Source organism: Cannabis sativa, chromosome 7, assembly GCF_029168945.1.
Source record: "Cannabis sativa cultivar Pink pepper isolate KNU-18-1 chromosome 7, ASM2916894v1, whole genome shotgun sequence".
NCBI classification, from domain to species: domain Eukaryota; kingdom Viridiplantae; phylum Streptophyta; class Magnoliopsida; order Rosales; family Cannabaceae; genus Cannabis; species Cannabis sativa.
The window spans coordinates 25,717,304-25,731,538 of NC_083607.1; the positions used below are offsets into that span (position 1 = coordinate 25,717,304).

At 34.0% G+C, this 14,235-nt stretch overlaps 1 protein-coding gene across 2 annotated transcripts; it reads left to right on the forward strand.

Annotated features, from left to right (window-relative positions):
- Positions 1-2,127: 2,127 nt before the first annotated feature.
- On the forward strand, positions 2,128-13,800 carry LOC115698205 (protein SCAR3). 2 transcript variants are annotated; one of them, XM_030625398.2, is made up of 9 exons: positions 2,128-2,810; positions 3,426-3,589; positions 4,294-4,417; positions 4,536-4,668; positions 9,262-9,332; positions 9,641-12,563; positions 12,704-12,802; positions 13,357-13,473; positions 13,556-13,800. In XM_030625398.2, exons 1-9 carry the CDS (start codon positions 2,656-2,658, stop codon positions 13,607-13,609), a joined length of 3,840 nt encoding a protein of 1,279 aa, XP_030481258.1. In that variant the 5' UTR covers positions 2,128-2,655; the 3' UTR covers positions 13,610-13,800. The 2 variants fall into 2 exon arrangements, with proteins under 2 accessions (XP_030481258.1, XP_060974763.1); XM_061118780.1 differs by having other exon boundaries at positions 2,168-2,810; positions 13,357-13,800.
- Positions 13,801-14,235: the final 435 nt, after the last annotated feature.

Genomic DNA, 14,235 nt, shown 5'->3' on the forward strand with positions numbered 1-14,235 from the left:
ATTTTACCTATAAATATGGTGTTGGAAGACCATTTCAAAACACCTCTTCACTACCAAAACATCTCTTCATCTCAAACACCTTTCACTCTCCATTCTTTCCACACTTTCATACTTCTACCATTTCATTCTTACCATTTTTTCTACCATTTTTACATTTTGAAGAGCATGTCAAGTTTATCTTTTGTAATTTCAATCTAGTTATGAGCTTCTAATATTTTTTCAAAATTATTAAGATGATGATGAAGCAAAATGTAACTAGATAGTGTTTATGTTTGTATGTTGATTTCCCATTTGTGCTATAAAGTTCATGGATTTTTCTATCAAAAATATGTCTTTTTTCATCTTCAATATCATGTATTTTTGATTGTTAAAGCATATTTCCACATAGTTCTTCATTATGTAAAAATGTAATACTCTTTGATTAAATGTCTTTCATTAAATTGTTTACATCTAATTCTTAGAATATAAGTGTTATATTTTGTCTGAACATAGTTTCTTTGATTTTGTGTAGTTTCATTAAATTGTAACACATTTAATGCTTAGAAATTATACATTTTATAAGTGAAGAAAAATCTTACCTTTTTAAAAATAACTTGTACTTAAATGGAAAATATATTTTTTGAAAATATAGTGTGATTTATTTCAACTATATCTAAAACTTGGGAATCAATATACTAAGAAATACTATTGAACTTGCATTTTGTGGATTCTAATATCTTAATAATCTTATTTTACACATCTTATTTGAAAATCATTTTCATACTCACTCATCTTTAATCTTAAGTATTTAGTTACTTGTCTTTTATTTTATTTTGCAAAACAGAAATCCCATCAAATATTTGGAGCTAGGTTAGAATATTCTTGTTTTGTTTGAAATAGTTTCTTTTGATGTTAGTCAACTCCCATGGGTTCGACCTTGCACTTACATGAACACTTTATTCCGAAACGATTCGTGCACTTGCGAGTATAAATATTAAAACACTCACTTTTGGGTACAACAGGTAAACATAAGGTTCATCTTTATTCTGAAGAAAGTCCTAGGTCTTGATGATTTCATCAAACCTTTTGTTCCAAGAGCGAGAAGCTTGCTTAAGTCCATAAATAGACCTATATATTGAGTTTGCAAACTTTCTTTTCCTGCCTTGGAAGAATATAGCCTTCTGGTTGCTCCACATAGATGGTTTCTTCAAGAATTCTGTTAAGGAAGGCTGTCTTGACATCCATTTGCCAAATTTCATAATCGAAAGCGGTTGCTATGGAGAGAAGAATTCAGATGGATTTGAGCATGGCCACCGGACTAAAAGTTTCCTCATAGTCCACGCCTTCTCTTTGGGTATAACCCTTGGAGACAAGTCTAGCTTTAAAAGTTTCGACTTTGCCTTCAGCGCCTATTTTTTTCTTGTAGACCCACTTACATCCAATTGGACGATAGTCATCGGGTACGTCTACATATTCCTAGACTTTGTTCTTTTTCATGGAATCCATGCCGGCTGACCATTGTTTCTGTTCAGGACTTGCCATTGCCTGTTTGTAGGTTAATGGGTCGTCATCAATACCGTCACCAACGACCATATTGATTTCACCATCCAAGCCATAATGAGATGGTTTAGTAGAAATAAGTCGGTTAGGACAAAATCAACTTTACCTAAAATAACTAACCAACCTAACTAACATAACTGACATTAAATTATTTTGAACACTTCATACTGTAATCCGTGTAATGTAATTCTCATTACATTGAAAAAGCATCACATACCCAAAATAACAAACCAAACATAATAAGGGTCACTTTCATTCCATTACAAAGGCCATTACAACAAACCAAATATATACTACCTTAATACTTAAGACTAATAAAAAACCTAATAAAAAGTAATAAAAGTAATGTTATTTTATAGATAGATAGATATTAATAATTTATTATATATATTTTTTTGGCTGAAATATCATTCATTATTTTCCATCACATAATTCTATAGTCGATCCAGGAAATTATTCTTTTTTTAAATGAATAAAAACAATTCGGCTGCCATTCTATTTTTTTAACCGATTCTTTTTAATTTCATTTAAAAGAAATCTATATTTTCATTATAATAATTTTCAAATTGTAACCCCTAAAAAAACAGACAAAATTCACAAAAGTAATGGAGTCCAAGAGAAATTACTCACGGCTGCCAGCCTCGGAACCACACCACACCAAATCACAGGAACTAAAAGGCTCCGAGTAATTACATTCCAAGATTTGATTTGAGGTCATTTATGTAGTTTCATCATACTCCCTTGCAAAATAAATAATCATAGAAAAAAGGACAGTACTAAAATACGAACAATGATTTCTTTCCATAGAGGAATGGCTTGCAGAGTTGGCAATGTCCTCTCAAACTCTCTCTGTCTCTCTCAGACACACTCTTTTCGCGGCAGTTAAGCTGCTCTAATCTCCCCACCTACTCTTCTCTTCCTTTCTCTAACAAAAACAAGGGCTTTTATCTCTCTACCCCAACATCACTTCTATTTCTTTATTCATTCCTTCCATTTATTGTTCTCATTCATTCATTCATTATTTATTTATTTCCTTCCTATTTTGCTCGTATTTCTTTTTCCCTTTGACCTTCACTTCTACAGAGGTAGTATCAGCTAAATCCTCGAGATAGAAAGATGCCTCTGGTGAGGTTTCAGGTTCGGAACGAGTTCGGACTGGGGAACGCTGAGCTTCACTCGCGAGTCAACAAAGAGGACCCTAAAGCTGTGCTTGATGGTGCTGCCGTCGCTGGTTTGGTGGGGATCTTGAGGCAATTGGGCGATCTCGCCGAGTAAGTTTTGGCTGCTCTTCAATGTTAATTGCCAATGAAATTTGCGTTTATTTTGTATTTTTATTTCCTAATTTTAGTATAAAATTTGAAAAAGGGGTGTTTGCTCGGACAAGATTAAGATTATTTGGTTATGGAGTCCAAGAGAAATTTGTTGAATCTCTTCGATTAGTATTGGAGTTTGGAAATTTTGAAGTCAAAGTGAATCTTGGTATGAATGTTCTAATCGCGTCGATTTGCAGTTAAAAGTTTTGGACTTCAAATCGAAACATCCTTAAGATTAATAGTTTAGATAGTTTTACTGCAAATTTCGCCACTTTCTATTTCCAGTGACCATGGAAGTTTGGAACCAGTGGTTGCAAGCTTAGCCATAGCCTACCATGATGGTAACCGCTTACCAAGCAGGTCTTACTAAGAAAACATAAACGTATACATGTATAATCTCTTGGAATCCAGGTTCTGTGCGATGTATTTACTATGAAACCGTAAGAAATAGGGCTTTGCTTTCTTTAATTTTTCTAATTGACGACGAGGTGTTTGTCTTTGGTTGTTTGGTGAGATATGACAGTTAAGACGGAAATTGTTATTTATGCAGTATGCTGTATATCCAATTTGTAGGTTTGCAGGAGAGGTGTTTCATGGATTGCAGGAGCAGGTAATGGCTACAGCTTCCAGAAGCCATAAATTAATGGTACGGGTACAGCACATTGAAGCTGCTCTTCCTCCCCTTGAAAAGGTTGTGCTGGCACAAACGAGCCACATACATTTTGCTTATACAGCTGGTATGTCTTTTCTATCTTTGCTATAGTCTGATGTCTTTCTCTATATCACATGCATATTATCAGAAATAGAAACTATATTAAGTTTATGCTTGTATATCTTTTGCTTGTGGATCGACAATTTTGTGCACTTGCTTCTTGTAAAGACTTATTGTTATAAGATAAAAATCTTAATGTATAGTATGTACAAGTATTGTAAGTTTGTGCGCCACATGTTGAAGTTAAATATTTTTTCCATGAAAAGTGGGGAACTGCTAATCTAGGCATGTACAACTTAATGTAATTTTTCATATCTTTAGTATCCATTCGATATTGTTCATGTCGGCTTAGGAGCTGTTGCAACTTCATTTTGACTTTGTTGCTCTAATGCGTAATGTAACCTAGTTAATCTTGTGTCAAAGAAAATGTATCATATTTTGTATTGAAAATACCGAGTTGCTTCTATTGATGGCAAGAAGGTGCTGACATATATAGTTTGACTAGTTTTCAATTATTATTAAGTATTTGTCCTTTTCTTTTAATTTGTTTTCCTCATGCGCTTTTATATAGCAAGTGTTCTAGTTTCCTAATCCCCATTTTAAAGAGAAAATTAGAGTTTTTTTTTCTGCTTTTTTCTCATTTATCAAAGATTACTGTGTTTAGAAGATTCCATTGTACTGTGTTGATCTTCCAGACAGTTAAAGTTTTTAATGAAAGTTGCTGTACAGGTTCAGAGTGGCATCCCCGTGTACACAATGAAAGACACCATTTCATTAACAATGACTTGCCCCATTTTATTATGGATTCATACGAAGAATGTCGTGGTCCTCCTCGTGTGCACTTGCTTGACAAGTAAATTATACCTTTTATTTTATGTACCCTCTAGAATTATGTTCTTTGTTGTTTACTTGAAAGAAAGTTATCAAAAGTGGTGAAGTGTAGACTTCCTTACACATGGTGGAATTTTCAGATTTGATACTGGTGGACCTGGATCTTGCTTAAAGAGATATTCAGACCCAACCTTCTTTAAGAGAGCATCAGCTGTGTTTGATGATGTAAATGCGGAGAAATATCAAAGAGATAGGAAGGCTCGACGAAGCAAGGTATGTCTCTTTGCGCTTTATTTTTTTTTATTTTTTTGAAAAAGAGAAAGGGCCCACTTGTCTTAGATTGACCCCCACTCTAATTTATTAAAAAACCTTGCTTGTGGCGGAGGAGGACTATGGTAAACAAAGATGTAGAAAATGGTGAATAAAATGTGTGTTGTATTCCATAAAATAGTATATATTTATATACAAAACTAGGGGAGTAAATAGGAAACTACTAAATACAAATAAGAAACTACTAAATACAAATCACCCTGATTTTTTACAACTAATATACGGTTAATATTCTAATACTCCCCCTCAAGTTGGAGCATAAATGTTAATCATGCCTACTTTGTTACAAAGATAATCAACCGTCACTTCATTCAAAGTCTTTGTAAAAATATCTCCTAATTGTTCTCCGATCTTCACATATCCTGTGAAGATCAGGCCTTGTTGAATTTTCTCACGAACAAAATGACAATCAATTTTAATGCGCTTAGTTCGCTCGTGGAACACGAGATTTGAGGCAATATGAAGAGCAACTTGATTATCACACCACAATTTTGCTGGAGTAGAAATCTTAAACCCGAATTCAGTCAAAAGCTGATATACATTTACCTCACGCACATATTGTGCCATAGCTCTATATCCTGATTCAACACTGGATTAGACACAACATTTTGATTCTTACTTTTCCAAGAGATCAGATTCCCCCCAACAATTACACAATATCCTGAAGTGGATCGTCTATCTACCTTGAAGCCTGCCCAATCTGCATTAGAGAAATACTCAATCTGGGTATGTCTATGATCCTTGAAAACTATACCTCGTCTTGGTGTTCCTTTCAAGTAACATAAAATTTGCTCTAATGCTGCCTAATGATGAATTGTTGGAGAAGACATAAACTGACTAACGATACTAACTAGGAATGCAATATCTGGACGAGTCACAGTTAGATAATATAATTTTCCAACCAATCTGCGATATTTCTCAGGATCATCACGATTCCCCATCACGAGTAAGATGCACTGCTAGATTCATTGGAGCATTATAAGGTTTTGCTCTCAATTTTCCTGTCTCAGTTAACAAATCAAGTACATACTTCTTTTGAGACAGAAAAATACTTTGTTTACTCCGAGTAACTTCAACACCTAATAAATACTTGAGCATCCCTAAATCTTTCGTGTGAAACTCAGTATGAATGAAAGACTTAAAGGATGAGATGCTTTCAGTATCATTTCAAATCATGAAATTTGTGGGTGTACATGTCGGGAAATTTGTGAATTTCGAATTTTGCATTTCGAATCACAATTCTAAGTATGGCTCTGATACCATGTAGAGAATGGTGAATCAAATTGTATGTTGTATTCCATAGAATAGTATATATTTATATACAAAGCTAAAAGACTAAATGAGAAACTATTAAATTACAAGTTACTGTAATTTTTACAGCTAATATTCTAACAGTTTGGTAAAACAGAGAAAGGTAATATGTTGGAAGGGAAAAGAGAACTGTTTGGATAAGTGTGAGCCTTACCCCTCTTGACAAGAAAGAGCATTTCTATCCACCAAGCCTCTTTGCATACTTGTCTAACACTGGTTCCCAAAATTCCCCATTCCTAGGGGATCTTCCCAATGACATACTAAGATATTTCAAAGGCCAACTCCCCACTTCACACCCAATGGAAGTTGCTCATGTAACACTAACAACTCATTCCTACATATCCTAAGCAGTTGACTTTTGCATCTTCATTCCTAATATAGCACAAAAAGCCTTAACTACCTTTAACAATTTTTTAAGAGAATTCTCATCATTTACAAATAATAATGTATAATCCACTAACTGTAGGTGGCTAACTTGGACTTTTTCTTTTCCCACCAAGAAACTAGAAATTGTACCTGATGCCATTGTTTTGTCCACCATCCTCCCAAGCACATCCACCACCAGAGTGAATAGGAAGGGCGAAAGAGGATCACCTTGTCTAAGTCCCCTTGATTCTTTGAAGTTTCCTCTCGGTTGACCATTCAATGAATGTAGAGAATGATGTGTTCGAAATGGACCCTCTAATCCATTTCTTCCAAATTTCTTCAAATCCTTTTGTAGTCATAACCAGGTCCAAGAATTCTCAATCTATCCGATCATATGCTTTTTCGAAGTCAATTTTAAAAACCAGTCCCCTCTTTTCTCTGCTTCTATAGTCTTCAACCATATCATTTGCAGCCAAATTGAGTCCAAGATTTGCCTTCCTTCAACTAATGCCGCTTGAGTACTTGATATTGTATCCTCCAAAACCCTTCTTAGCTTGGTAGCGAGTACTTTAGCAATGATCTTGTACACACTAGTTATGAGGCTGATCGGCCTAAGATCTTTTACCATGCAACTATTGAGTTTCTTAGGGACAAGGCAAATGAAAGTTTCGTTGATACTCCCTGGAATTCTATCATCACTTTCAAAGGCCTTATTTCAAAACAAAATGGTTACTCCAACCTACAAAACAAACCCTACTATATTAAAAAAAATTCAATTGAAAGTCTTACTTGATTGGGTGTATACACATTTGGTACCTTATGCTTTACCTAAATACAGGTTTGGTACTTTGTATTTTCAATAATACTTATTTGGTATCTTGTGTTTTAAAATCATACATATTTGGTACCCTAAACTCAAAATTTTTTTGATAAAATTTTATCAATATAATCAAATTGTCTTTAATTTTATAAATTCTGAATTCAAATTTAATTATTTGATTACATATAACTAAGAACTGTTTGGTCAAATCAATAAAAGTATATTAACTATATTTTACTTTAGGGTACTAAATATGTACAATTTCAAAATATAAGGTACCAAATAAGTTGTATTGAAAGGACAAGGCAAATGAAAGTTTCGTTGATACTCCCTGGAATTCTATCATCACTTTCAAAGGCCTTATTTCAAAACAAAATGGTTACTCCAACCTACAAAACAAACCCTACTATATTAAAAAAAATTCAATTGAAAGTCTTACTTGATTGGGTGTATACACATTTGGTACCTTATGCTTTACCTAAATACAGGTTTGGTACTTTGTATTTTCAATAATACTTATTTGGTATCTTGTGTTTTAAAATCATACATATTTGGTACCCTAAACTCAAAATTTTTTTGATAAAATTTTATCAATATAATCAAATTGTCTTTAATTTTATAAATTCTGAATTCAAATTTAATTATTTGATTACATATAACTAAGAACTGTTTGGTCAAATCAATAAAAGTATATTAACTATATTTTACTTTAGGGTACTAAATATGTACAATTTCAAAATATAAGATACCAAATAAGTTGTATTGAAAACACAAGGTATCAATAGTGTTTTTCGTGCAAAGTCAGGGTACTAAGTGAGTATATCTCCTACTTAATTTTAAAACACTTCCATGAGGTCCTCTTTTAACTACTTCCCAATTCACTTGAAAGATGCCATGCTGTAACTATTCGGACTTGGGCTTTGCTACCTTCACACTCGAAGGCAGTCCATTTGACCTCTTCTTCTTCAAAAGGTCTTTCAATGTGCCTTGCTAAAAACCCTGGAACCTTTTTCCACTCAATTCCTTCCACTCCCGTGCCTTGTCTCCTCTTGGAAGTGTATAATTTGGTAAAAAATGCTATCAGCTCCCAGCTATATCTTCTTCTCTATCAAGGATTGACCCATCTTCTCTTTCAATTCTTGAAATTGTATTTCTTGCCATGTGTTCACTAAGTTATGAAAGAATCTTGAGTTGGCATCACCTTCCTTTGCCCACTTGCATTTTGAATTCAGCCACACAATATCTTTTTCAAAAGCTAAGGTGGCATTTGGTTGGGAAGAATGAAAACATAGGAATAAGAATGTGAATGGGAATAGGAATAGGAGTGGAATAAAATTTAAAATGCATATAAAAAATTGATAAAAAAATTATTAAATTTTTTCCCATCATGCATTGGAATGCTCTTTCCTTCTCTTTCAAAATGGAATAGTCAAAATAGTGGAAAGGTCATTCCATTAGAATGAAATTTCAATATTTTAATATACATCCAAACAAAGGAATGAAAAGCAAATTGTTTCCTTTCCATTCCATTCCATTTTATTAGCTCCAGCCAAATGTTAACTAATTTCCGCCATTCCTTCTTAATTTCTGCACTTAATTGAAGAACTTACTAGGGGAATTCCAAGCTTGTAAAAAGGATACATTATTAGTGAGCTCTCGTTATAGTTACTTTTTATTATTCCCCTTTCCATGGGGAAGTTCTTATATGAATAATTGAATAAAAATACCATTATGCAAGGAAACATCAGAGAATTCAAATTTGGTTTGTAAGGCTTGAAAGAAGATTCTCCTTTAAATTATTAACCAAACTAAAGAGATTGGATATTGATTTCCGTTTGAACAAATACAATTTTGTTTTTTCTTCCAATATGTGTAGTTTTGTAGATTATTTTTCTCTGTACGTGATAACATGAGGCACTGGTTCACTTAGTCTTATAACATAATGCTTCACTTAGTCTTGTAAGAAATAACTTGATCTAATGTGCTTAATTATTAGACGAGAGTGTAGTTGTTTCTCATTTAAATATTTAAATTGACAGAAAAAACGATCATCAAAGCAGAAGGGAGATGTATCGCGTGGTGCCTCAGTGTCCAATTCTCGTAATAACAGGTAAGAAATTAAGATACATTGCTGAGAAGAACCTATGGCACAACAGTTATTTTTTGGCTTCAAATTTTTGTAGCTGAACATATAGGGCATGTTTGGTGCATGGGATAATTATTCAATGAAATTGGACAATTTAAAATCACTTAATTAGTAATTGAACATTAATATGTTCGGTGCATGGGATAATTAGTCCATAACCATCATTGACACATTTTTAAATTTTTGAGGTACTGAAATTTTTTTTCTCAAACTTTAATTAATCCCGGGATTATTTTATGTCCGTTATTGATCTTTGGTTTCTGACCATGCAGCATGCGATTTATTCCTCCTGTTAATGGGCGAAGCTCTCCCTCCCAAGCCACTTCTAAAGTGGACACGACACTAAAATATGATAAGGGAAACCATTTAAATTCTTTTGATTCTAGAGCTGACTCTGGATATATCGAATGTGTTTTCCATCCAAGTTCATCGGTGCAAGCTGGAGAACAAGAATTCAAGGATTCACCCCCATTTAGAGTGACTCAGCATAGTGATACTCGTAATTCTGCCTATGCTGATGAACATATTGGCTTCATGGATGTTCACGTTTCCCAAAGTTCATTACAGGAACCAATTACTTCTGGTTCATCATGTGTTACCTGGGATGAGAAGGCAGAGATTATGGATCGTCAGAGTCAAGAGAGTAATTTGGATGAAACACTACATCTGCATGAGAATTCACCTACTATAGATGCAAATGCATGTGAAGCTCGGAACATTACAGTTGTTGATCAAATGGAAATGTTTGGTGACAAAAGCACACATGAACAAATTTCAGATCAAATGGAAATGCTTGGCAAGAAAATCATCCACGAAAGAACTGTTGATGAAATGGAAATGCTTGCTGACGAAAATATCCACAATAGAACGGTTAATCAGTCAGTTATGCTTGGTGAGCAAAACATCCATGGAAGAACTGTTGATCAAATGGAAATGCACGGTGACAAAATCATCCACAGAACTGTTGATCAATCAGAAATGCTTGGTGAACAAAACATCCATGGAAGAATTTTTGGTGAAGAAAACATACATGAAAGATCTGTTGATCAAATGAAAATTCTAGATGAAATAAACATACAAGAAAGATCAGTCAGCCAAATGGGAATGCTTGGTGGCGATAATATACATGAATCTGTCTCCATCTCGAATGAGATTGATGAAAATGAAAGCGAAACTGACAATTTCATGGATGCCCTTAACACCATTGAATCAGAATCTGAAAATGATCTTGATTATCAGACCAAAAGGGAGGTAGAACAATTTCCCACCATTTTCAACAATGAAGGGGAAGACAGAATCCATGAAGATGAACTGATTATGCATTGGTCAGATCATCATGGTGATCCTCCAACATCTACATTTGACAATGTATCCGTCACTTCCACTAACAAAGAAGTGGCGACAGATCTCCGCGACTCAGTCTCTTTAGAGAGTTGTGTGCATGAACAGCTGTGTACACCTGACATTTCCCCAAACAAACAAGAGCCCTGTGATCTTCCCAATTCATTTCCATTAGACAGTCATGATGTCCAAATTTCTCAGAAAACTACTGAATCATCTACAGATCATGATGTTGTTGTTACTAGAAGTGGTGATATTTATGCTGGTTCAAAATTAGAATCAATTATTTCTAACCCATCATCCTCTGTAACCAAGACTGCAGATGTGCAGGATCCACTGGAAAAGAAGACTATGAGTGTAGTCTGTGATTCTGAAGAATCTCAGGTCCTACCCAGAAATCATTCAATGAGGTTCTGGACTAATGGTGGCTTGTTAGGACTTGAACCATCTAAGCCTCCTGATTTTTCCATGTCAAGTACTGTAACTCAGGATTCTGTGAATGGCAGTAAAACAGATACAGTTGGTCAATTAAAACATGCTCATGAGCTTAAGGATGAGATGCATGGAGGCAATTTGAATATATCTTCCATGAACATTGGTGATAATGAAAAGGATTCTAGAACAAATACAAAATGCTCCACAGCGTGCTCCAATGATGAAGGTGATGGTACCGTTGCTAAGAAAACATCTCAGGGATCTTCAACTGCTTGTTCAGACTCTACATATGGAAATTCTGATGATTCTCATATGCATAATGGAAATCATACTGATAATTCAAAAGAGTCCAGTGTGTTTGGAACTGGTAATGTACTTCCAGTTGCTCCAAATACCAAAACCTCTTTTACTGAAACCAGTGAAGAGCATGATGAAAATTCATCTCTGGTTTTTGGACTTAGCCGTCGGTTACTTTCCAATGGTTTTAGCAGAAAAGTGTCTGATGTGAAAGATGAAAAGTTTGAATTCGTTAGTTCAATGAATGATAGCATTGTGGAACAGAGGAATGAGCACCATATAGCAGCGCATCAAAGAGTTCCAGAAATAGCCCTCAAAGATCATTTTCAATGTGGTTCTGCTGCCAATTCACCCTCTTCTTCTCCACCACTTGAACATATGAAAATATCTTTCCATCCTATAGATAGCTTCGAGACTTCTACGCTAAAACTTAAATTTTCTGATGGAACACAAAGCCATGAAAGCATGGGGGAAATGTTTCCGTCATTTCAATTGATCCCAAAGACTGCTATTCCTCCGCACAACTATAGTTCTGATTCGGATGATGACACATTTTGTAGATCTTCTCCATGCATGTCAGATGATTGTCTTAGCCATCACTCAGAACAGTGGGAATGTGGGGAAACTATGGAAGGCAAGGAAGAAGATCATGGTGTATATTATGCCTTACATGGAATATCATCAGTGGAGCATATTTCAGGTTCTCTTGATTTTGATGAAATAACCAATGGTGAAATCTGCTATGATGGTGGATTTAAACGTTCAAACTCTGGCAATGGGTTGGAACTCTCTCTCTGTGACCCTATACTTGATCTTCCAAGTTTTAATGATGAGAAATCTTGTATGGAACAAGAAACAAAAAATGATTCTGATCCGAAGTTTCTCCTTGATTCAAGATGTCATGCCGATCCTTCCCCAATGCCTCCACCTCTTCCTCCTGCACAATGGCGGGTTTCGAAACCTCACATGGATGGGGCAGAAGACAGAACAAGCATTACATCTGAGGATTTTAAAAATGAATTGGGTGCAAAATTGTTGCCTTCTGTGACTTCCCCGCAACCAGAAGAAGTTCCATCAGGCCAACAGAATTATGAACAACTCACTGTCAAACCAAAAACTAAGGTATCATGGTTGTCGAACTCTTTTTTTTTTTCTTTCTTTCTTTCTTTTCTTTTTTTTTTAATAAAAAAATAGCTATAAAAATTGGATAACTGGAATTCTAAAGTGAAACTTTCCAACTATGGAATAATTCTGTTCGGCAGGACCAGCAGAAGTTAAACAGCCAGAAAGAAATTAAGCAAGCCCCAAATAGCAATGGAGTCGATGAAAGGGAGGACTTCTTACAACAAATCAGAACAAAGGTGAGTAATATTTTCAGGATTCTCATTGTGATTTTTATTTTCCAAAATCCCTAAGATATTTAAACAGGACTTAGTTACATATTTTGGCTGTAATTTTATTTCAAATTAATGACATGAGACTGCAGATAACATGAACAAAGAAAAAAGAAACAGAGCCTTCAGATTTCTTTAAATTGAGTGTATACGATAAACACAGTTGCTCTTTTTTATGTTTTCTCATTTTGCTTTGTCTCATACTAGATGTTGCACACTTTTAAAAGATAATTGAAACAAGTTTTCTGGATCAATAATCTCTGCTAGCATTCATTTTTGTGTTTATGTAACTTTCAAACTACCTTGTTATCAGAAAGAAGATTGCTCTTCTTTTCTAATAATCATCCCATGATAAATAAGATGTTTATGTTATGAGATCTTGCAAAATAAATTTTTGTATCGAACATTACAATTAACCTAGTCAATAAATCAATAAATTAACTAGAGACTAAGGATTCTGTAGATGATGTAGAGTTCAACTTAGCTGAATTGTACTCATATTACTGTTTATGTGGTTTCAGTCATTCAATCTGAGACGCACCGTGACAGCAAAGCCAACTACTACAACACCTGCACCCGCACCTGCTGCAAATAACAAAGTCACTGCAATTTTGGAGAAAGCAAATGCAATTCGCCAGGTTTCACATATCCTCTTTTCCTTGTTTTTCCATTTCTACTTCTTTTTTTACCCACTTAAATTGACGAGTGATAAATTTCCAGGCTGTTGGGAGTGATGATGGTGAAGATGACGACGATAGCTGGAGTGACATGTAAATTTTACTTTAGACACGTTTGCTGTAGCTCGAACAATCAAAATGCTTTCAATTTGATGTATGCTCACGAAGTTGATTAAGGCCGTCTATCTTATGTGTATATGAATAAATAGTTTCTTTGTAAATTATGTTTAGGGATAATATTGTATCTCATTGCAATTATTTTTCTTAAATATATTTTTATAATGGCAAGGTAGATTTCCTTACGTTTACTTACTTTATTAAAGAGGGAACTTTGTTAAATATGGGATAAAAGAAGGAAAATATTTTTCCCAAAGGAATGCTATTAGGTAAGGACTTTTATTTATTTATATTTTATTTTTTAATATTAAATATACATTCATAATTTTATCTTTTAAAATATTAAAATATGTCTTATAAAATAATTAACATATATTACAGTAATAAAATAATTAACATATATTACAGTTTAATTATAAAAGATAATTTAGTTAATTTTAATATTTTGATTACGTTTTTTGATAAAGTAAACAACAAGATAAATTATTATTACAGTAGAATCTCTATTCAAGAATACACTTGGGATCAAGTAAATTGTATTCTAATTGAGAGGTTATAACTAAATAGAGTTATACTAGAAAAAAAAAAATTCAAAACACCAACAAT

Coding starts and splice junctions, on each gene's coding strand:
- LOC115698205 (XM_061118780.1), top strand. CDS start 2,656: ATGCCTCTGGTGAGGTTTCAGGTTCGGAACGAGTTCGGACTGGGGAAC. Junction 4,418..4,535: donor CGTGTGCACTTGCTTGACAA/GTAAATTATACC, acceptor TGGAATTTTCAG/ATTTGATACTGGTGGACCTG. Junction 12,803..13,356: donor TACAACAAATCAGAACAAAG/GTGAGTAATATT, acceptor ATGTGGTTTCAG/TCATTCAATCTGAGACGCAC.